The following is a 20047-nucleotide window of genomic DNA, read 5'->3' as shown; positions in this document are numbered from 1 at the left end:
ATGTACAAAGTTGAAGCCTTGAAATCGGAATTGGACCTGTTCTCGGTCACCCCCGTGCAAACTAGCGTCGAAAGCGCGACTCCAACTTTCTATCGACCGATCTCTACGCTACGAGATGATTCCCAGATTGAATTTTGTATCCCTAAAAGCCCCGAGTATACGGATCTCGCGATGAGTCTCCTTCACGTTAAATGTAAAGTAACGCGGGAGAATGGGGCTAATTTAGACCCCGACGTTAAATTATCAACTTGTAATAACCTAATGCATAGTCTCTTCGATCAAATTGAAATCTACTTGAACGACAATTTAATCACGCCCTCGGCAAGTCGATATTCATACCGAGCCTATTTAGAATCGCTCTTGAACTATTCTGGCGAGGCTAAAACTTCTCACCTGACTTCGTGTCTCTACGCCAAAGACGCTGCCGGAAAGTTTGACGATATAATTACCAACTCGGGGAGCAAGATTCGTCAAGCAGCTATTAAGGATTCAAAGGAAATTTCCTTAGTAGGGGCAATATACGCCGACCTTTTCAACATTCCGAAATACCTTCTAAGCGGGGTGGAAATTAAAGTTCGACTTTCAAGGAGTAAAACGGCCTTTGTCCTTATGGGAGACCCCTCGTTAAACGTGGGGAATTTTAAGATCGCTATAACGGACGCTACTTTGGAAATACGGAAATGCAAGATAAGTCCTCAAATCATTCTGGCTCACGAAAACGCTCTCTTAGGCGCCACCGCGAAGTACCCCTTTACCCGAACCGAAGTGAAAAGCCACGTACTGCTCACCGGCGTTTCAAATACGAGTCTCGACAATGTGTGGCTGGGACCGCTCCCTCAACGCGTTATTATCGGCCTAGTCTCGCATACGGCTTGCGCGGGCGATTTTCATAAAAATCCTTATAACTTTCAACCATTCGGGTTAAATTTCTTATCTCTCTACGTTGATTCGGACGCGGTTCCGAGCAAACCTCTCCAGCCCAAGTTTTCCCAGAATCAATTTGCCCGTGAATATTACACCTTGTTTACGGGGACTTATATACATTTTAAAGATGATGGGAATAGTATATCGCACTCAGAATATCCGAGGGGGTATACTCTATATGCCTTTGATATCACGCCTGATCTTTCCGCGAGTGACAACTCTCATTGGAACCCCGTAAGACGGGGACAGTTACGTATCGAGTTGGGATTCGAAACCCCGCTCACTGAATCGGTTTCGGTCGTTATTTACGGGGAATTCCATAGTTTAATGCAGATAGACAAAGACCGCAACGTGGTGATTGATTATTAAAATGAACACGTTAGAAATAAACGAGATCCTCGGGTATTTACCCGGGTATCAAGGTGCCTTTGCTTCCGATAGACTCCCCGAATATATCCCTTCCTTCCCCGCCTCCCTGGTCGTTAACCTCGATCCTCACGATGGGCCCGGGACTCATTGGGTAGCTATTTACCTAGACGCTTTCAGGAGGGCCGGGTACTTTGACTCGGCGGGTCGTCCGGTGACCCTCCCCACGATAAAAAAAGTTCCTGAGAAAACATTCCTCGAAAATACTCTACAATAGACGTCGTCTACAGGCCGTGGGAAGCAAAGTTTGCGGACAATACTGCGTGCTCTATCTGGAACATCGCTATAGGGGGCGGAGTTTGACCTCCTTCGCTGATAGGTTCACGAGGAACCAATGGAGTAATGACAATCGCGTGGAGACCCTATTTAAGAAGCGGATTTAACTTACCTTGAGTCAGAGGGGGTATCAGCCAACAGAAACATCATGGAAAGACCGCTGGTAGTTGTCGATTTTGAATTCTTACTCGGCGCGAAATACGAACCGGTCGTTAAAGAAGTTGCCGTCGCGTTCGTCGGGGAGTTTCCCCTAGTTAAAAGTTTATTCGTTAAACCTCCGTACCACGGTAGCGGTCTTTCTCACCACGTAGCCCGACAAAATCAATGGGTCTTTACCCATATCAACGGTTACCTCTGGAACCACGGCGATACCCCTTACATCGAGCTAGAACATCGGCTCAAGGCCTTAACCGAGGACTCCGAATTCGTTTACTGCAAGGGAGAGGAGAAATGTCACGTCCTCAGGAAACTCATCCCCCGAGAGGTGATCGAACTCGGGGAAATCGGTTGCCCCAAGGCCAAGGACATCAGCATCGGCCAGAACTATCGGTGTCGATTTCATTGGCGAGGGAGCCCGACGCTTCTCTGTGCGCGGGAGAAGGCCTGCCGCTTTGCCAAGTGGTTGGAGACCCATCACCAGACGGCTCCCTCGCCGCTCTTCGAGGAAGACGAAGGATTCTTTTAAAACTTTTCTTTATAAAAAAACAATTAATTATTTTTCGAACTCTTATGTTTTTAAAAAACCATTACGTAATTTTCTCAATTCGCGCGCGTATTTTCATTTCGTATCATTTTTCTTATATTCAGTGTTATCATTTTTTGTAATATCTTCCTTTGCGTTAATAAATGTTTCGTTCGAATTTGTTTTATTTTTCAACATACACGTCTAAACTCGTAAGGAAGGGTGGGGGAAAGAGAAAGTCGAGGTTTTTTTTAGTCGTCTAGTACCGGCTCATTCCCTGGGTCATTCCTGAAGTCGGAGAAGTAAGAGGTAGACGCTTTTTTTTCTTAAGATGAATTTTGAGAAAAACAGAATCGCTAGTTCCAAGGGTTTTCCCTGTAAGTTTTTAAACGTGAGGGAGCTAGCGAAAGCGGGTTTTTTCTACGTCGGTCACCGGGACAGCGTAATGTGTTTCTCCTGTCAGCGTGTCGTCAAGGACTGGACGGCCGACGACGTCCCGTTACTAAGACACGAAAAAGAGTGTAACTTTTGTCCGTTCATAAGAAATGATTTTTCGGGGGATGTCCCAGCCCTGTCGATGGAGCTTGAAGGGTCAAAGCCGATGCGATACGAGATCGCGAGAATTCGTTCCTTTACTAGGGGATTTAATAATAATTATATTAAGAATAATATTATTAATAAGGAAGGTTTGCCGATTGATCCTTTAAGGGAAGCCAGGCATTTATCCAAAGCTGGTTTTTTTTATACGAATTTCAAAGATTGCGTAAAATGCTTTTCCTGTTCTGGGGAACTAATGAACTGGAATAAGGAAGATAGTCCGTTCGAGGAACATTGGGAAAATTTTCCTCATTGTAAATTTCTTATTTCGAGGGCAAGAAGTGGAAATGTAAAGCATTTAATAGCCGCTGAGGATATCGTAGAAAAGGACAACCAGTTGAATTATTCGACTTACCCCGAATCACGATTAATATACGATTCTTTAAACGAAATAGTCGAAGTCTTAGATGAAGGACGAGGTCTAGACATGCCCGGGGAATAATAGATTTCTCCCGAGTAATTCGAGAGGGGCCGCGTGATAATAGACTATTTTTAGGGGGGGCCGTTCACCCCTCAGCGAGAGATGGAAAGAGGGATTTACCCTCCCGCCTCGGTTCTAAGGATCATTCGATCGGTCGCGGACGAAGGTGAAAGACACCATTTTTTACTCGGCTTCCGTTAAAAAAGATGCATTTTGAGAAAAATAGAATCGCTAGTTTCAGAGGGTTTCCATGTAAGTTTTTAAACGCGAGGGAGCTAGCGAAAGCTGGTTTTTTCTACACCGGGCACACTGATAACGTCATGTGCTTCTCTTGCGAGAGGGTCGTCAAGGGGTGGATGACTAATGACGTCCCGTTGCTGAAACATATCGAGCAGAATCGCTTATGTAAATTCGTAAATGACGAGAATACGGGGAATGTCCCCGTCCTAACACTGCCGATAGACGATAAAGAGCAGACGGATGAGACGGAGCTAAATCCTATGCGCCATGAGCTTGAGAGAATTCGTTCGTTTAACAAGGGATTCCCTGTTAATATCGTAGATGGTAGAGCCTTAGCTCGGGCTGGGTTTTATTATTTAAATTATAAAGATTCCGTTAAATGCTTCGCGTGTGAGGGTGAACTTATGGCTTGGGAAAAAGGCGATAGTCCTTTCGGTGAGCATAGGAAATATTTCCCCCATTGTAAATTTCTATTAGGGGAAGAATGTGGAAACGTAGCTCATTTTATAGCTGACGAGGATATTGTAGAAAATAACCAGCCACCTTATTCTTCGACTGCCGAGAAAGCCATAGTATACTGTTTTTTAAAAGAGGTGGTTGACATTTTAGAGGGTGAAAAACGGAAACGACTGGAAACCAAACATTTTTGCACAATTGGATAATAGGTTTCGGAGGCCGCGTGAATCTCTCTTTTCCCCAACTTTCTCACGCTTTGAGAAATTCCTTCATTCGGGGTCTCTCCCCCCCTAGTTAGAGATTTCTCCCTGGATTTTAGTTCGGTAGGAATCATTCGATCGCTAGTTTACGAAGGTGTCAGACTAAATTTTTAACTTCCTCTAAAAAAAAATGAATACCCTGGCGAAACGAGTCGCTAGTTTTAAAAAGTTCCCGGTGGAATATATGGACACTCTCGAACTGGCTCAGGCGGGCTTCTTCTTCGTAGGACATAAGGATATCACTATCTGCTTCTGGTGCGACGGTCTGGTGCGGGATTGGGAGCTGGGATCTAACCCCTTACATTGCCACACCGCCTTGTTCCCCGAGTGCGAGTACGCCAAGCTCGAGTTCGCGAAGCTACAGGAGACCTACGATGCCCAACTAGGCCCTATGAGGTATGCGGACGAGCGGTTGAAGACTTTCACCAGTTTCCCGCTAGAGAAGCCGTGCCACATGGAACTCACCAACGCGGGTTTTTTCTACACAAACTTTACGGACTACGTGAAGTGTTTTTTCTGCGGTGGTGAGATCGGAGATTGGGGTGCGGAAGACGATGCCTTTCTGGAACACGGGAGACTATTTCCCGATTGCAAATTTGCAAAAAACTATTATTGCGGGAACGTCTTTTTAAAATCATTCATGCTCAACATCGCGTAAAATTTGACCTCGTTCCCGTAACTTTCTTTTTCCTCGATGTAGAAGATCGAACTAACTATTCCTTATTAAATAATTTCCATTTTAAAAGAAGAATCTCCCTACTTAATAATATTTTACAGCCTATTTTATTAAAACATGTACAGAAAAGTGTAAAAAAAATGATTTAGTATAATATTCGTCTCGTTATTTTTTTCCAATACATTTTAGGTAAAAAAGATAGGTAAGTGGAGGTATCCATATAGATAGGTAAGTGGAGGTATCCATAAAATGAGGTGAAGTTAGAGGGCTCCATAATTTTGGATCTATAAATTCGGTGAGTCTATGAAAATCGCTCCATAATTTTGGATCTATAAATTCGGTGGCTCTATAAAAATCGCTCCATAATTTTGCTTATCTATAAAAAAGGTGAGACCTTATCTATAATTCTGGTTATCTATAAAATCGCTCTATAATCTTGCTTATCCTTGGCCAGGCCTATTTCTCTTATGGCTTTGCGCCGACGATTTCAAAAAACGTGCCATTGCACCTTTCTGATTACTAACGAAACTATCTTCCCTTTTCCGTTTTTCTCATTTTTGGGACCCAGATAAAAATTTTCTGGTACTCATATTTGAAAATGCTACTATTATATACTAATAGCGAAATAACCTTAAAAACGTTTAAAAAAATAAAGCTTAGTTAAAGCTATGTAGTCTTCAAACAGACTTTTTAATAATACCAGCTATATCAAAGCCCTGAAAAAGGCTGTTTGAATATTTTTTCTAGAATAGCTAATTAGCCTTGAAAAAGGCTTTTTGAATCATTTAGCTAGAATAGCTAATTAGCCTTGAAAAAGGCTTTTTGAATAATTTAGCTAGAATAGCTAATTAGCCTTGAAAAAGGCTGTTTAAAAATTAGCTTAAAACAGCTAAATAGCCTTTAAAAAGGCTGTATTGGCAAAGAAACGCGCGTTATCTGGGACAAGTCCGACCACCGAAGGTCTAGGTCCTTTCTCTACGATCAGTGGTCACTGATATCACGTGATTTCGCAAAAGGGACAAGGAGTAAAAAAGAAAAAACCCTAATCCCCAGGACGCTCTCTATTCAAAGTAGTGACTGGTACGATGCTTTACGCTTCGACTTCAGCTCCGCTTAGATTTCCCTTCGTTTAAGCGTTGCAACGGTTTAAGTTGTATTAAAGAAATCCAGTTTCTCACTTTATGCCGACTTTTGTAGAATTCCTAGAAACTAAGCTTATGTTTATTGTGTTGGTTGGAGCTAAGTTATCACTGAGGCGAACAAGTGGTTTTTTTTGCTGCTTTCCTTGCACGACGGACTTCCCCGTCCCGGGCCAGTCTTTTGTCATATACTCTATATCAATGTTAAAAGAGTACACTACCAAAAGCAGAAACCACAGAGGTCGCTGCCTTTGTTTGTGTACTCAAGTAATGTTATGTTCGTTAATAATAATGCTTTTATACGAAAGATACTATTTAATACTAGAACAATGTTTACATGGAAAATGATAAGGGGAAAGTTCAGATGCTAGGGGTTCGGTTGGAGTCAGGAACAAGAATGCCGGAGGCCGGCCTGGTGGGAAGCTGGGTAGCCCCAACTCCTGGTTAGGTGGCGCCCTCTACAGTTAGTTAGGTTTGGAATATCTTATACAAAGTCATGTGGGTGTAACAATACCTCTTTTTTTTTGAAAAGTTAGATGATACTATGAAGGTGTAATCATTTGAAGGTTAATTTGATCTGTAACGGGCTGGTTTTCTTGTATGACGTCTTGCCCTCGTGAGTGCCAAAGATGTGGTTTCTTGTGAATTTATGGGCGATGGTGTTGTTGCTGTTGAGCTTCTTTCAGTTTCATCCGAGTGTGGACTCTTTGTTAGTGTGGGGGTGAAGTCCAACCTTAGTTTGATTGTTGATGAAGGTTTACGACCAAGACTCTGAACTGGAGCTCTATGTGGTGAGCGAGGAGCCGTAGCTGGGACTGTCGTCCTGACTGGTACTGTCTCTATGGCTGGTGTACTTGGAACAGTCACTAGGGATGGTGTCGCAATGGATGGAGTGGTCATAGCTGGAACTTCTCCTCTTGTGGATGCACAGGGAGTGCTTGGGAGTTGGTGTTGATTTGGTACAGGACCATCTGGTGTGACATCATATGATTTTTCAGAGGAGGTTTCCGTCCGCAAGCGTAGTTGATTTTGGTGGCGGCGTATCTCTCCTCTATTGGTTCGAATGGTATACATCATTTTGCCAAGGTGACTAGTGATCGTGCCTTTAAACCATTTGTCTCCGACACCAAAATTGTAGGCGTAAACCGTGTCATTCAGTTTAAATTTTTGTGTACGGTCAGTAGTGTCTATGTCTGCGATACCTATCGGGTACTGTGTATTACAGTTTTTTGGGTGACATAAGTCAAGCCGTGTTGTGATGTTACGTCCTAACATAAGTTCTGCAGGCGATTTGCCGCAGGAAGTAGGCGTCCGCCTGTGGTTGATGAGAATCCTGGCCATGCGTTCGTCTAAAGATCCAGTTTTGTGTACAGGGAGTCCGGTGTGTACTATATCGAGGGCTTCAAAGTTGATACTGGATACTTTCTTGAGGTTGTCTTTGATGGTTCTTACATTACGCTCACCAGCTCCGTTAGAAGCGGGGTGATGTGGTGCGGTGCGCAAGTGGTGTATGCCATTAAATTTCGTGAAGTCTTCAAAGTCATTACTTGTGAAGCAGGTACCGTTATCCGTGACAAGTGTGAGCATTATGCCGAAACGTGCAATGCATTGTCGAAGACACTTCATGACGGCTTGTGACGATTGTGTTGTGGTTATAAATACCTCAAGCCATTTGCTGTAGCTATCGACAATTATGAAAAGGTATTTTTCTTCAATGGGACCCGCAAAATCTGCGTGCACCCTTTCCCAAGGGGTGTTTGTGGTTGGCCATGGTTGGTATTGTTTTGCTGGCAAGGTTGCATGTTGGCGGCACGTTTGGCAAGTGTTTGACATTGCTGCAATATCCGTGTTAATCGTGGGCCACCAGATTCGAGACCTGGCCACTGCCTTCATGTTAAACACACCTTGGTGGGAGCTGTGGAGTTCCAGTAGAAGTTCGCGTTGTTTAGCTTCTGGAACTATCACTCGATTGCCCATGAGTAGGATGCCGTTGAAATTTGAGAGTTCATCTCGTCGACGATGATATGCGGCCAAATCTGGATGGATTTTACTTGGCCACCCCTTCGTCATGCAATTTCTCAGCTTCCGTAGAAGGGGGTCTGCTTGCGTGGCATCGTCAAGCTGACGTGGCGTGAATGGACCGGCCTCTGCTATGCTTTTTATTAGGTATACATATTCAGCGGGTACCGGAGTGTTTAGTGTCGTACACGGTAGAGGTGATCTACTCAATGCATCGGCGTTTGCATTTTGCGACCCTTTCCGGAACTTGATCTCATATGAGTATGCAGCGAGCATAAGGGACCAACGCTGGATCCTGGCCGCTGCCATAGCTGGGATCGCTTTGTGAGCAGCTAGAAGTGATACGAGGGGTTGATGGTCTGTGTAGAGCGTAAACTTCTTGCCGTACAAATAGTCCTTAAACTTCGTCACTCCGTATATGAGGGCGAGACCCTCCTTGTCGAGCTGTGAATATTTTTTTTCAGCGGAGGTGACGCTCCTAGAAGCGAAAGTGATCGGTTGATCTTGACCATCTATGAGATGAGATATTACCGCGCCGATGCCCACCGGTGAGGCGTCACATGCGACCGAGACTTCCTTGTTGATGTCAAAATGGACCAAAAGATTTGAGGTTTTCAATGTTTTCTTGGCTTCTGAGAATGCAACTTCTTGTTCTTTACCCCACACCCATGGTGTAGAATGTTGAAGAAGGGAATAGAGCGGTGCAAGGCGTGACGAATTGTTCGGGAGAAAGCGAGAATAATAATTGAGCATGCCTAGGAAAGAACGCAGTGTTTCTACGTTGTCAGGCGCTGGTGCATTCATTATAGCTGCCATCTTGTCCTCTAACGGATGAATGCCACGCTCATCGAGTCGGTGTCCCAGGAATTCAATTTCTGGTTAGAGGAACTTGCACTTTTCCAGTTTTAATTTTAAACCGAAAGCACTGAATTTTTGTAAAACTGTGTCCAAAACCTTCAGATGTTCCTCTTTTGTGCTGCCTCCCACGAGCGTATCATCTTGGAAGGGTGTGAAATTTTTGACATCGCAGAGGACCATGTCCATCAACCTCTGAAATATGGCGTATGTGGAGGCCACTCCAAAAGGTAAGCGGAAGAGGCCCAATGTTGTATTTATTACTGTGTATTTCCGTGACTCCTTGTCTAGCTCAACCTGGTTGTAAGCTTCGCGAAGGTCCAATTTGGAAAAAAACTTGCATCCAGCCTCCGGTTTTGGTAATGGGTACTGATCGATATTCAGTTGAGGGTTTATCGTCGTTTTGTAGTCGGCGCATGTACGTATGCCACCGTTTGGTTTCTGTACCGTTACAATAGGTGAGGCGTAGTGTGAATAATCCACCTTTTCGATAATCCCTTCTCGTTCCATTCGTCGGAGTTCGTCCTCCACGCGCTCCTTGTGCGCGTAAGGTGTTCGTGACAGTAGCGACGAGGCAATGAGCCAGACATAAACTCAACATTAGATTTATTTAAATGAACATCTTTCAACGGAGTTACATTAGAAGACCATAAACTTTCAAATCTCGCATTCGCTTATATACAATAATAAAAAACAGTTTAGATTACGTAAAAAACAAAACATGTAAAAACAGTAAAAAACGTTAACAAGAACCGGTGCTTGAACATTCCGGCCACCTTAAACTATACCGGGTTTAACTAAACCAAGATACGACGCCTCAAGTGTCAAACGGTAGAAGACATAACTTCACCACGGGTCGTTTGAACTCCTTCTCTGCCGTCTTCACCGTTACCACTCGAACTAGCTGATCCTCGCCTGGATGGACCTGCGTGACCCGAGCCATCCGCCATTTTGTCGGTGGTAGATCTTCCTTCAGCAGGACCAAGTCCCCAACTTGCAGGTTTCTCTTAGGATTAGCCCACTTCGGTCGTTGTTGCAATCGAGATATGTACTCCGCTTGCCAACGTCGCCAGAAATGCTGCAGTACCTGTTGGCTTAGCTGCCATCTAGACAAACGACTCATCTGGACTGAAGTTAAGTCCGGTTCCGGAATGGCTGTCAGGGCGTCCACGATTAGAAAGTGACCGGGCGTAAGGGCTGATAGATCGGCAGGGTCTGACGTCATTGGCGTAAGCGGCCTCGAATTTAGACAGGCCTCTATCTGGGAAAGGAGCGTCTGCATCTCCTCGAAGGTTAGCTTGGTTTCGCCGATAACCCTCTTCAGATGGTGCTTCACAGACTTCACGCCCGCCTCCCAGAGGCCGCCGAAATGAGGTGCAGCTGGCGGATTGAATTTCCAAGTTATGCTCTCGTCACCCATCCATCTTGCTATTGTCGGATGATTCGTAGCGGTAGATACGGAGATGACGAAGTCCTTTATTTCTCGGCTGGCTCCAACAAAGTTCGAGCCGCAGTCGCTATAGATTTCTGCGCACTTTCCCCGACGGGAAACGAATCTCTTCAAGGCTGCCAGGAACGCCTGAGCCGACATGTCGCTTACAAGCTCCAAATGCAAGGCTCGGGTAGCGAAACATGCAAAAACGCAGATGTACCCCTTGAACGCCTTGCATCCTCGACCCTTCAGGACCCTGAGATTGAAAGGCCCTGCGTAGTCGACGCCGCAAGTGAGAAATGGCCTTCCTGGGTTCACTCGGCTAGCTGGTAAGTTACCCATCAATTGTTGGGCGGTTTTGGCTTGCTGTCGGACACACCGCATACATCGCCTGACATGGAATCGTATGGCGTCCCGAAGGCTAAAGATCCAGTACCTCGCTCGAAGAGACGCCATCATCAGCTGCGCTCCGCCATGTAACGTCTTGTTATGCTCATGGCTAATAATTAAGTCAGTCAATTTGCTCTTACGAGGAAGGATTATTGGATGACTCTGGCTTTCTGGTACTCGAGCGTGGCGAAGACGTCCTCCGACTCTCAGAATCCCCTCCATGTCCAGGAACGGCGTGAGCGGGAGCAGCTGACTCTTAGAGGACAAGCTCTCTCGCTTTCGTAGACGTTGAATCTCTTCTCCAAATGCGCTCAGCTGCGTGGCTCGTATCCAATGGCTTAGCGCTCCGTCATTCTCAGTCTTAGTCAACGGTCCTTTTTCTCGTTTGTCAGCGGGATTTCGCGTGATCCGTACGAAACGTTGGACATACGCCGTGACATGAATCAGCGTTGTAAAAGATGAATAATTCGTGAGCAGAGGCCAATCGACAGCGCCATGTGCCACGACCGCCAATGTTCTCCTTTCCTCTACGGTACATTCGGTCGGCTCCGCTACTGACGTCTGACCTTCGCCGGGATGCCCGGTTGCCAACCAAGCCGGACCATTCCACCAGAGCGGATGATGGCAAAATTCTGCTACAGTGATCCCGCGGGACGCACAGTCCGCTGGGTTGCATATCCCGGGAACATGCTGCCATTTGATTGCTGGTTGCGCTTCTTGAACCTCGGATACCCGATTCGCAACAAACGTTTTCCAACGCTGAGGAGGTGAGGACAACCATGCCAATACGATTCTACTGTCGCTCCAGCAATGGACTTCGGAAATCATGGTGCTCAGTGACCGTTGAATCAGGGACATCAAGCGTACCAGAAGTACCGCAGCGCAAAGCTCCAGCCGTGGTAAGGTCGCTTGTTTGAGAGGAGCCACCTTCGTCTTTGCTGCAACGAGCCGAACGGTTGCTACCTCGGTGCCGGTTGAAGTTCGTAGGTATACTCCCGCCGCATAGCCATTCTCCGATGCATCGCAGAAGCCGTGCAAAGACAAGTCTTTCTCCTGACTATGACCGACGTAGCGATGAATCCTCAGCTTCTCTATCCCGTTCATTTCCTCTCGTAGTACATTCCATTTTGCGACGACCGCCTCAGGCAACTCTTTGTCCCAGCTAATCTTGACTTTCCACATCTCTTGTAATAGTATCTTCGCTCGTATGACGACTGGTGACAACAAGCCCAGTGGGTCGAAAATCTTTGCCGTATCTGATAGTATAGTGCGTTTGGTGACGAGAGACCTGTTCGTTGGAGACTTGACGGAGAACGATAGGTAGTCGGAAGCTGGGGTCCATTGAAGTCCCAGGGTTCGGATCGATTCTGCATCGTCGATTTTTAAAGGAATCGTGATCTCCCTCAGCTCCAACGGCAATGACTCCAACAGCGCTGGTTTATTCGACGCCCATTTGCGCAGTCTGAACCCTCCTTCTGTAGCCGCCAAGTTCAATTAATTTTGTAGTTCCAGGGCTGCAGGGACATCCTCGGCACCGGACAGCAAATCATCCATGTAGAAGTCCTCGGATAATGATCGAGCCGCTAATGGATACTTGAATTGAACATCATGAGAGAGCTGTTGCAGTACCTTCGTAGCTAGGTAGGGCGCGGATGCCGTGCCGTACGTCACCGTCAGTAGTTTGTAGTCTTGAATTGGATCCTGTTTCCTACGTCTCCCGACGATTCGCTGGTATTCTGCGTCTTCCGGCTTTACACGAACCTGGCGATACATTTTCTCAATGTCAGCAGTAACCGCTACGGCGTGGCATCGGAACCGAATCAGAAGATTCACGAGGTCACCTTGCAGCCTCGGCCCAATGAGCAACGTATCATTGAGTGACTTGCCGTTCGATGTCTTTGCGGACGCATCAAAAACGACCCTGAGCTTGGTAGTGGTGCTGGATTCCTTGACCACAGCGTGATGCGGAAGGTAACAAGAATTTCCTTGCTCAAGAGGACGTTCGGTTACAAGTTCCATGTGACGCAGAGCAAGAAACTCGTCCATAAATCCCCGGTACTTCGTATATAGCTCCGGGTGGGCTTGTAGACGCCGTTCGAGGTATCCAAATCTCCGTACTGCTATGTCTCGAGAGTTCCCAAGTTGCTGGAACTCATCTTTGAAGGGTAGCTTCACGATGAACCTTCCCGTAGTATCGCGGCAGTGAGTTTCCTCAAAGATCTGTTCGCATTTCTTCTCAGCCGTTGTTAGGATCGGTTTTAGTCCAATTTCTTCCAGCTCCCAAAACCTGGCAAGTTGGTTATCCAGGCTGCAATGATTAACTCGAACTTGAGGTACGACGAAGTTCGAATCCGAGGGTCCCAACCTCCCAGCTACCGCCCAGCCGAAGACAGTGTTAAACATTCCAGGAACACCAGCCTTACCCAACAGTTTCCCGTCTCGTACGATTTATAAGTACGCATCCGATCCCAGCAAAACGTCTATGGACCCTGGGACATGGAATGTTGGGTCAGCCAGCTTCCCGCCTTTGATATGAGTCCAGGTTTGTGGATCGAATGCCAGATTAGGAAGCTTTCTGGTGACCTGCCTGAGAATCAGCGCTTGTACCTTGATGTTGAAGTTAGAATTTTCACTGGACTGGATATCCAATAAAGTAGCTCCAAGTGTATCGCCAACTCCGCTCTCCCCGATCCCTCCAACGGTAGCATTCAGACGAACCCTCTTCAGCTGCAACTTCTGGGTAAGCTGGTCCGATATAAAACTGGCCTGTGATCCGCAATCGAGTAACGCACGGCAGGACCAGATGTCTCCATTCCTCGCCCGAACCTGAATGACCACCGTCGGCAGTACTACTTGTGAAATGTCCAGGAGCTGACAGGAAACATGAACGACCAGGTCCGTATTCGATCTGCCTTGGGGTTTGGGACCATCCTCCCTCGAATCTCGGTGTAGAAGCGAATTATGTTTCGCGTCGCATCTCCGGCAACATCCAGACTTGCAACTGGTACTGACATGATCTTTTCTAAGACAGTTGAAACAAAGGGACCGTTTCTTCACCATGTCCCACCGTTCCTCGACGGACGCTTTCAGCAACGATGGACATTTGTAAGCGTGATGTGTCTCCGAACAGATAGGGCAGGAGTTATCCCGCACAGCTCCGTGATTCGAGCTGACAGATCTCCTGTGGCCCGTTGGTAGGTTCGACTTGACCGTATCGTTTACCGTTTCCGAAGCGGCTAACGCCCGTGCTCTCTGCTCCAGGAACGTGGTCAACTCTTCATATGTCGGCCTTGAGGTGCCTTTTAGCGACAACTCCCATTGACGACGTGATTCTTGGTCAAGCTTTTCCCCAACGACGTGAAGCAGCACTGCATCCCAATACTGGACAGGTTCCTTTAATACCTTAAGCGACCGGATGCATTCCGCTGAAGTATCTACTAGGTGTCTCAGGGCTATGGCTGAGCCGTTCTTCACGCTGGGTTGACTAAACAGCCGCTTGACGTGCGCGTTGATTATTTCTCTAGTATTGTTGAAGCGATTGAGTAGTATGCTCCAAGCCTCGGGATAGTTGGCTTCGGTCACCGGAATTGACTGTATGAGCAAGGCAGCTTCATCCTTCAGCGAGGCTTTTAGGTACTGGAATTTCTGCGCCCCAGATAACGATACATTGCTATGGACGGTAGCGGTAAAGAGGTCATGGAATGGAAACCAATCAACATAGGTACCTCTGAATACGGGCAGTTCCAATTTAGGTAATTTGATGTCCGCCGTTGACTGTACCGCTGGTATGTTGCTGGTAAGCGTGTTAAAGAATATGACCAAGGCTTCCGCTCGTGCGGCAAGCTGCTCGTACTCCTCCTCATGAGCATCGAAACTTGCGGGTGCGCATGTGGCAGCAATGTCTCGTTGTACCCTCTCAAGCTCCTGCGATGTCTCGTCGGCTCGACCCTTGTACATCGTGACTGCGACTGAAGTTAAAGGTGTAGTGGCATGATTAAGTACAATTGATTCGAACCTGGTGATTCTCCCCTTGATGGTCTTCCTTTTGTTAAGAAGACTGTCCATGTCTTGTAGTTGACAAGCTGTTGACGAATTACGACCTCACCGGACGACTGCTTCCCACGAGAAGGAGATAGATACTAGTTCCTCGCTGTCAAGCAGGCTAATACGCGACTAATATCCGGCTCGACGGACCAAAATATGTTCGTGACAGTAGCGACGAGGCAATGAGCCAGACATAAACTCAACATTAGATTTATTTAAATGAACATCTTTCAACGGAGTTACATTAGAAGACCATAAACTGACAAATCTCGCATTCGCTTATATACAATAATAAAAAACAGTTTAGATTACGTAAAAAACAAAACATGTAAAAACAGTAAAAAACGTTAACAAGAACCGGTGCTTGAACATAAGCTATGGTCCGTGCTTTACAATACTTGGGTTGCGCATCGTCAATCATGTACAAGTGAGCCTGTATCCCTTTTAGCTTTCCCAAGCCTGAGGTGAAAAGAGTGGAATGTTTGTCTAACAGCGTATTTACCTCTGGATCTCCGTTCTGGATGGTGTGTACAGCTGTTGTTGGCTGGTTGACAGATGGTAGGATGTTGAGAGACGAGTATAGCCATTTTCGGCCACACAGATTTGGCCCATTTCCTCTGACGACAATGAGTGGAAGGTTAGCCTCGCGAGCTCCAAATCTGACATGTACCGTGGCTTGGCCAACGATGTCTATTTGGTCTCCTGTGTAGGATTGGAGGTTACGTGAGAAAGGGTAGACCTCAGAATGTTCGCCGATTCTGTCAAAATCTCGTTCGCGAAACATTGTGTAGCCTGAGCCGTTATCTATCTCAAAAGACACGGTGTTACCGTTCACTCGGAGCTGTATTTTGTCGGGTGGTGAAACCTCTTCGTCATTGGCATCAATGTTTTGTACCGTATTCGATTTTGGCTTATCGGTGTTGACGTCTCGTCCGGCGTCACCAATGTGATAAACGTCGACCTCGTACTCGTCGTAGTGGCATGATTGGTTTTGTTTTGTCTCATCAATGTTGTTCGATTGAGTATACCGCTTTGGTGGTGCCTGTTTTCGGTCTTTTTCCCTGTCAGGAGGGTTGAGGCACGCCTTCGCAATGTGGCCTTTACGGTCACACTTATTGCATTTGGAGTCCTTGAATGGACATGCATGAGCTTAATGTTGATCGCTTTTGCATCGCAGACATCGACTGTAATCGGGAATGATTTTCCCTTCCTCTTTTCCTCTGGAGTTGTTAGGTTGTGATGACCCATTACCAGATCGACTTGAGGCGTTGTTGTTACTTTGGCGATGAGGTTTTCTGCCGTTGGTTTGCGGACGTATGCGATTTATTTGTGCCTGTCCTTCTTCTTTATTCTTTATTTCGCCAAGACTACGTTTTGAGTTTTAAATCGCTAGGAGAATTGTCGTAGCCCTTTCCAACGTGACAGCCGTTTTTTCGTCCTCTTCAGCTATCAACTTCTGCTGCATTGCCGGGTCGTTGATGCCAAAGATGATTTTATCCACTATCATCTCGTCCCTGTTAGTGAATTTGCAGTTCATCGATAGAGCCTGGAGATCGGCAATGTATGCCTCCACCGATTCCCCGTCGTTTCGGTTTCGGCGATAAAACCGGAGTCGCGCGACGCAACGTAGAGGTACCGGGTTAAAGTGTGTGGATAACGCCGTGACGAGTTCAGCGTACGTTTTTGAATCCATCGTCGCGGGACGCAAGCGATTGCGCAATAACGTGTAAGTCCAAGGACTGAGCGCGGTTTGTAAGATAGCCTTCTTTTTGGCGGCAGCCGTGATATCGTTCGCCGTGAAATATGCGTCGAGGCGTTCCGCGTACTGGTCCCACGATTCAGTTTTATTGTCGAAAACATTTAAGTGTCCAAATAGAGCCATAATGGATCGTTTTCACACGCGACTGTTCACTCGATAATATTACGTGGTTATTTCTGTATAACTGTTCATTTATTTTCCCGATGGATGCGGATGTGTGTGTCCGGATTCTTGTTCCGCGTGGTTGCCAAACAAAGGTGATGTAGCCGTGTTAAGCCTCGTCCGTGCCTTCTTATGCCGTTCGTTCGCTGGATCTCTTCTAAAAACAGATTCAGATGTTTTCTGGATTTTGTTTTAGTGTTGAGATCCCATCTCCGTCGCCATTTGTTATGTTCGTTAATAATAATGCTTTTATACGAAAGATACTATTTAATACTAGAACAATATTTACATGGAAAATGATAAGGGGAAAGTTCAGATGCTAGGGGTTCGGTTGGAGTCAGGAACAAGAATGCCGGAGGCCGGCCTGGTGGGAAGCTGGGTAGCCCCAACTCCGGGTTAGGTGGCGCCCTCTACAGTTAGTTAGGTTTGGAATATCTTATACAAAGTCATGTGGGTGTAACAAGTAATATTGATTTCAAGTATAGGTGTTTCAAAAGGGAACGTTTTGTTAGAGCCATTTAGGACTCTTGGAAATTGGAATTGAATGGGAGTTCTTTTTTTAGGGGGCTAGATGACCAATTTTTAAATATAAATAAAATTTAAAAATCACATTTGGAGGCCCCAGAGGCAATTTTTTTAAACTTTTAGAGGCCCCTAAAATAGGCCTAAAGTTTTTGAACATAGGCACGTACCTACTTGTGCCTACTGCTGGCGGGGGCACTGTCATTGGTCCAGAACCTGCTCTCCCCATCTCCCGAGGACTTGTACGCGGCTTGATCTCCAAGTTTATGTCAGATCGTCAACTCAGACAATGGTCTGAAATTGAGGGTCAAAGGCAGGCCAAAGAGTTCACTCTTGGCAGATCTAGGGAGAGAGCTAGAGAATTACTCTCGCTCTCTAGGTCCAGTATTAGGATTGTTACTGGCCTACTTACAGGCCACTGCCATCTGAACAGACATTTAACTCTCATTGGGGTCAGTGATGACTCAATTTGCAGAGCTTGTCTAGCTGAGGAGGAAACTGCCTCACATGTACTCTGTAGCTGCGATGACTATGCAGCCCAGAGGTTTGAGCATTTGGGTATGCATCGGTTGGAGACGTATGACGTCTCTAACATCACGGCCAGGCAGATTTTAAACTTTGTTTCGGCAATAGGACTTATTTAAGTCACCCAGTTTGGGGATGCACAATGGACCTTAGGTCGAAGTGTTTGGCTTGCCACCCCACTCAATAATAATAATAATAACCATAATATATAAAATTGTTACACAATCCTGGTGAATCCGTCTGTCCCATTCTGGATTTACTAGCTCACGTACTTCTTGATTTTGAGTAAAACCGTTTTTGATTTATAAATTCAAACCTTATCGATAACCTTTTGATCCAGAAAGTTTTAGAAAATAAAATATTGGAAATCTTTCTCAGGTGTATGGGGCGCCAAACTGGAAAAAACTAAATAACATTTCTAGAAATATTTTAACAATTCTAGGAATATTTTAACAATTCTAGAAATATTTTAACAATTCTAGAAATATTTTAACAATTCTAGGAATATTTTAACGATTCTAGGAATATTTTAACAATTCTAGGAATATTTTAACAATTCTAGGAATATTTTAACAATTCTAGGAATATTTTAACAATTCTAGGAATATTTTAACAATTCTTGGAATATTTTAACAATTCTAGGAATATTTTAACAATTCTAGGAATATTTTAACAATTCTAGGAATATTTTAACAATTCTTGGAATATTTTAACAATTCTAGGAATATTTTAACAATTCTAGGAATATTTTAACAATTCTAGGAATATTTTAACAATTCTAGGAATATTTTAACAATTCTAGGAATATTTTAATAATTCTAGGAATATTTTAACAATTCTAGGAATATTTTAACAATTCTAGGAATATTTTAACAATTCTAGGAATATTTTCAAACTCTAGGAATATTTTCAAACTCTAGGAACGAGTGACGTACCTTACGAGTGACGTACCTTACGAGTGACGTTGCTTACGGGTGACGTTGCTTACGAGTGACGTTGCTTACGAGTGACGTACCTTACGAGTGACGTACCTTACGAGTGACGTACCTTACGAGTGACGTACCTTACGAGTGACGTACCTTACGAGTGACGTACCTTACGAGTGACGTACCTTACGAGTGACGTACCTTACGAGTGACGTACCTTACGAGTGACGTACCTTACGAGTGACGTACCTTACGAGTGACGTACCTTACGAGTGACGTACCTTACGAGTGACGTACCTTACGAGTGACGTACCTTACGAGTGACGTACCTTACGAGTGACGTACCTTACGAGTGACGTACCTTACGAGTGACGTACCTTACGAGTGACGTACCTTACGAGTGACGTTGCTTACAAGTGACGTACCTTACAAGTGACGTTGCTTACAAGTGACGTTGCTTACAAGTGACGTTGCTTACAAGTGACGTTGCTTACAAGTGACGTTGCTTACAAGTGACGTTGCTTACAAGTGACGTTGCTTACAAGTGACGTTGCTTACAAGTGACGTTGCTTACAAGTGACGTTGCTTACAAGTGACGTTGCTTATAAAAAACTAGGTCTTGGTGATCGGTTAATGGTTATCCTCTTTTTAATGCACTCCATTGTGGAGCGAATAATTATTTAATACCAAATTTTAGTTTAGATAAATTTACCAATTTTATCCTTGAAAGTTCAATCGGTAAAAAAAAATCCTTTTTAACCCAGCAAACACAAAAACGTCCTTTGGACCTCCGATAGACGTCACACTCGGATCTTGCCTTCGTCCGTAAGACATCCCAAAATCCGGGGTTGACGTCGGTTGGACGTTAAAGGACGACCAAATGTCCGGTTTGTCTAGAGCCGTAGTACGTCCCGGGGACGGGTTTTCGGACGTCCGACGGCGATTACGGCGGTCGTCCCCTGGATGTCTTTTTATAAAACCTAGAGATGTCTTTGGGTCTTTAATTTGGTTTAATCATGGCTCAATAGGGATGAAACTAGGACGTTCATTGGATATCGTATTCTGAAATTATAATTTAAAAAGCCAAACTTGATATTAAATTTTATTTAACACATTAAAATACAAGATAATGGAAAAAATCCAGCAACAAGTGTACAATTTGCTTGTAATAACACGAACTCTGCATAAAAATTAAGAATTTAAATTTATTATATAAGGTTATTAAATTTTTACGATAAGTTTTCGAAAGTTGGTAACTTAAGTATTAGCAGTTAACATATAAATTACAAAACTTATATAGTTATTTAATTTTTATA

At 45.0% G+C, this 20047-nt stretch overlaps 6 protein-coding genes across 6 annotated transcripts; 2 read left to right on the top strand and 4 right to left on the bottom strand.

The window, feature by feature from the left end:
• LOC149956023 (uncharacterized protein F54H12.2-like) lies at positions 1–1293 on the top strand. The gene has a single exon (XM_090166744.1). It carries the CDS (start codon positions 1–3, stop codon positions 1291–1293), a length of 1293 nt encoding a protein of 430 aa, XP_090022870.1.
• A 1460-nt stretch (positions 1294–2753) lies between these two features.
• On the top strand, positions 2754–3347 carry LOC149956022 (baculoviral IAP repeat-containing protein 7-B-like). Its single transcript, XM_090166743.1, has one exon. It carries the CDS (start codon positions 2754–2756, stop codon positions 3345–3347), a length of 594 nt encoding a protein of 197 aa, XP_090022869.1.
• A 6441-nt stretch (positions 3348–9788) lies between these two features.
• LOC149956021 (uncharacterized) lies at positions 9789–11975 on the bottom strand. The gene has a single exon (XM_090166742.1). The coding sequence runs from the start codon at positions 11973–11975 to the stop codon at positions 9789–9791; it is 2187 nt and encodes a 728-aa protein (XP_090022868.1).
• A 312-nt stretch (positions 11976–12287) lies between these two features.
• On the bottom strand, positions 12288–13196 carry LOC149956020 (uncharacterized). Its single transcript, XM_090166741.1, has one exon. It carries the CDS (start codon positions 13194–13196, stop codon positions 12288–12290), a length of 909 nt encoding a protein of 302 aa, XP_090022867.1.
• Positions 13197–13241: 45 nt separating this feature from the next.
• LOC149956019 (uncharacterized) lies at positions 13242–14858 on the bottom strand. The gene has a single exon (XM_090166740.1). It carries the CDS (start codon positions 14856–14858, stop codon positions 13242–13244), a length of 1617 nt encoding a protein of 538 aa, XP_090022866.1.
• Positions 14859–16218: 1360 nt separating this feature from the next.
• On the bottom strand, positions 16219–16719 carry LOC149956018 (uncharacterized). The gene has a single exon (XM_090166739.1). The coding sequence runs from the start codon at positions 16717–16719 to the stop codon at positions 16219–16221; it is 501 nt and encodes a 166-aa protein (XP_090022865.1).
• Positions 16720–20047: the final 3328 nt, after the last annotated feature.

The sequence above is a fragment of the Leiobunum rupestre genome, chromosome 2, assembly GCF_980474605.1.
Source record: "Leiobunum rupestre chromosome 2, qqLeiRupe1.1.hap1, whole genome shotgun sequence".
NCBI classification, from domain to species: Eukaryota; Metazoa; Arthropoda; class Arachnida; order Opiliones; family Sclerosomatidae; genus Leiobunum; species Leiobunum rupestre.
Note: the sequence above shows the minus strand (reverse complement) of the source record. Positions and strands in the feature narration are given on the sequence as shown.

Excerpts from the sequence above, each read along its gene's own strand:
- LOC149956023 (XM_090166744.1), top strand. The coding sequence starts at position 1 with ATGTACAAAGTTGAAGCCTTGAAATCGGAATTGGACCTGTTCTCGGTC.
- LOC149956022 (XM_090166743.1), top strand. The coding sequence starts at position 2,754 with ATGTGTTTCTCCTGTCAGCGTGTCGTCAAGGACTGGACGGCCGACGAC.
- LOC149956021 (XM_090166742.1), bottom strand. The coding sequence starts at position 11,975 with ATGTGGAAAGTCAAGATTAGCTGGGACAAAGAGTTGCCTGAGGCGGTC.
- LOC149956020 (XM_090166741.1), bottom strand. The coding sequence starts at position 13,196 with ATGTTTAACACTGTCTTCGGCTGGGCGGTAGCTGGGAGGTTGGGACCC.
- LOC149956019 (XM_090166740.1), bottom strand. The coding sequence starts at position 14,858 with ATGGACAGTCTTCTTAACAAAAGGAAGACCATCAAGGGGAGAATCACC.
- LOC149956018 (XM_090166739.1), bottom strand. The coding sequence starts at position 16,719 with ATGGCTCTATTTGGACACTTAAATGTTTTCGACAATAAAACTGAATCG.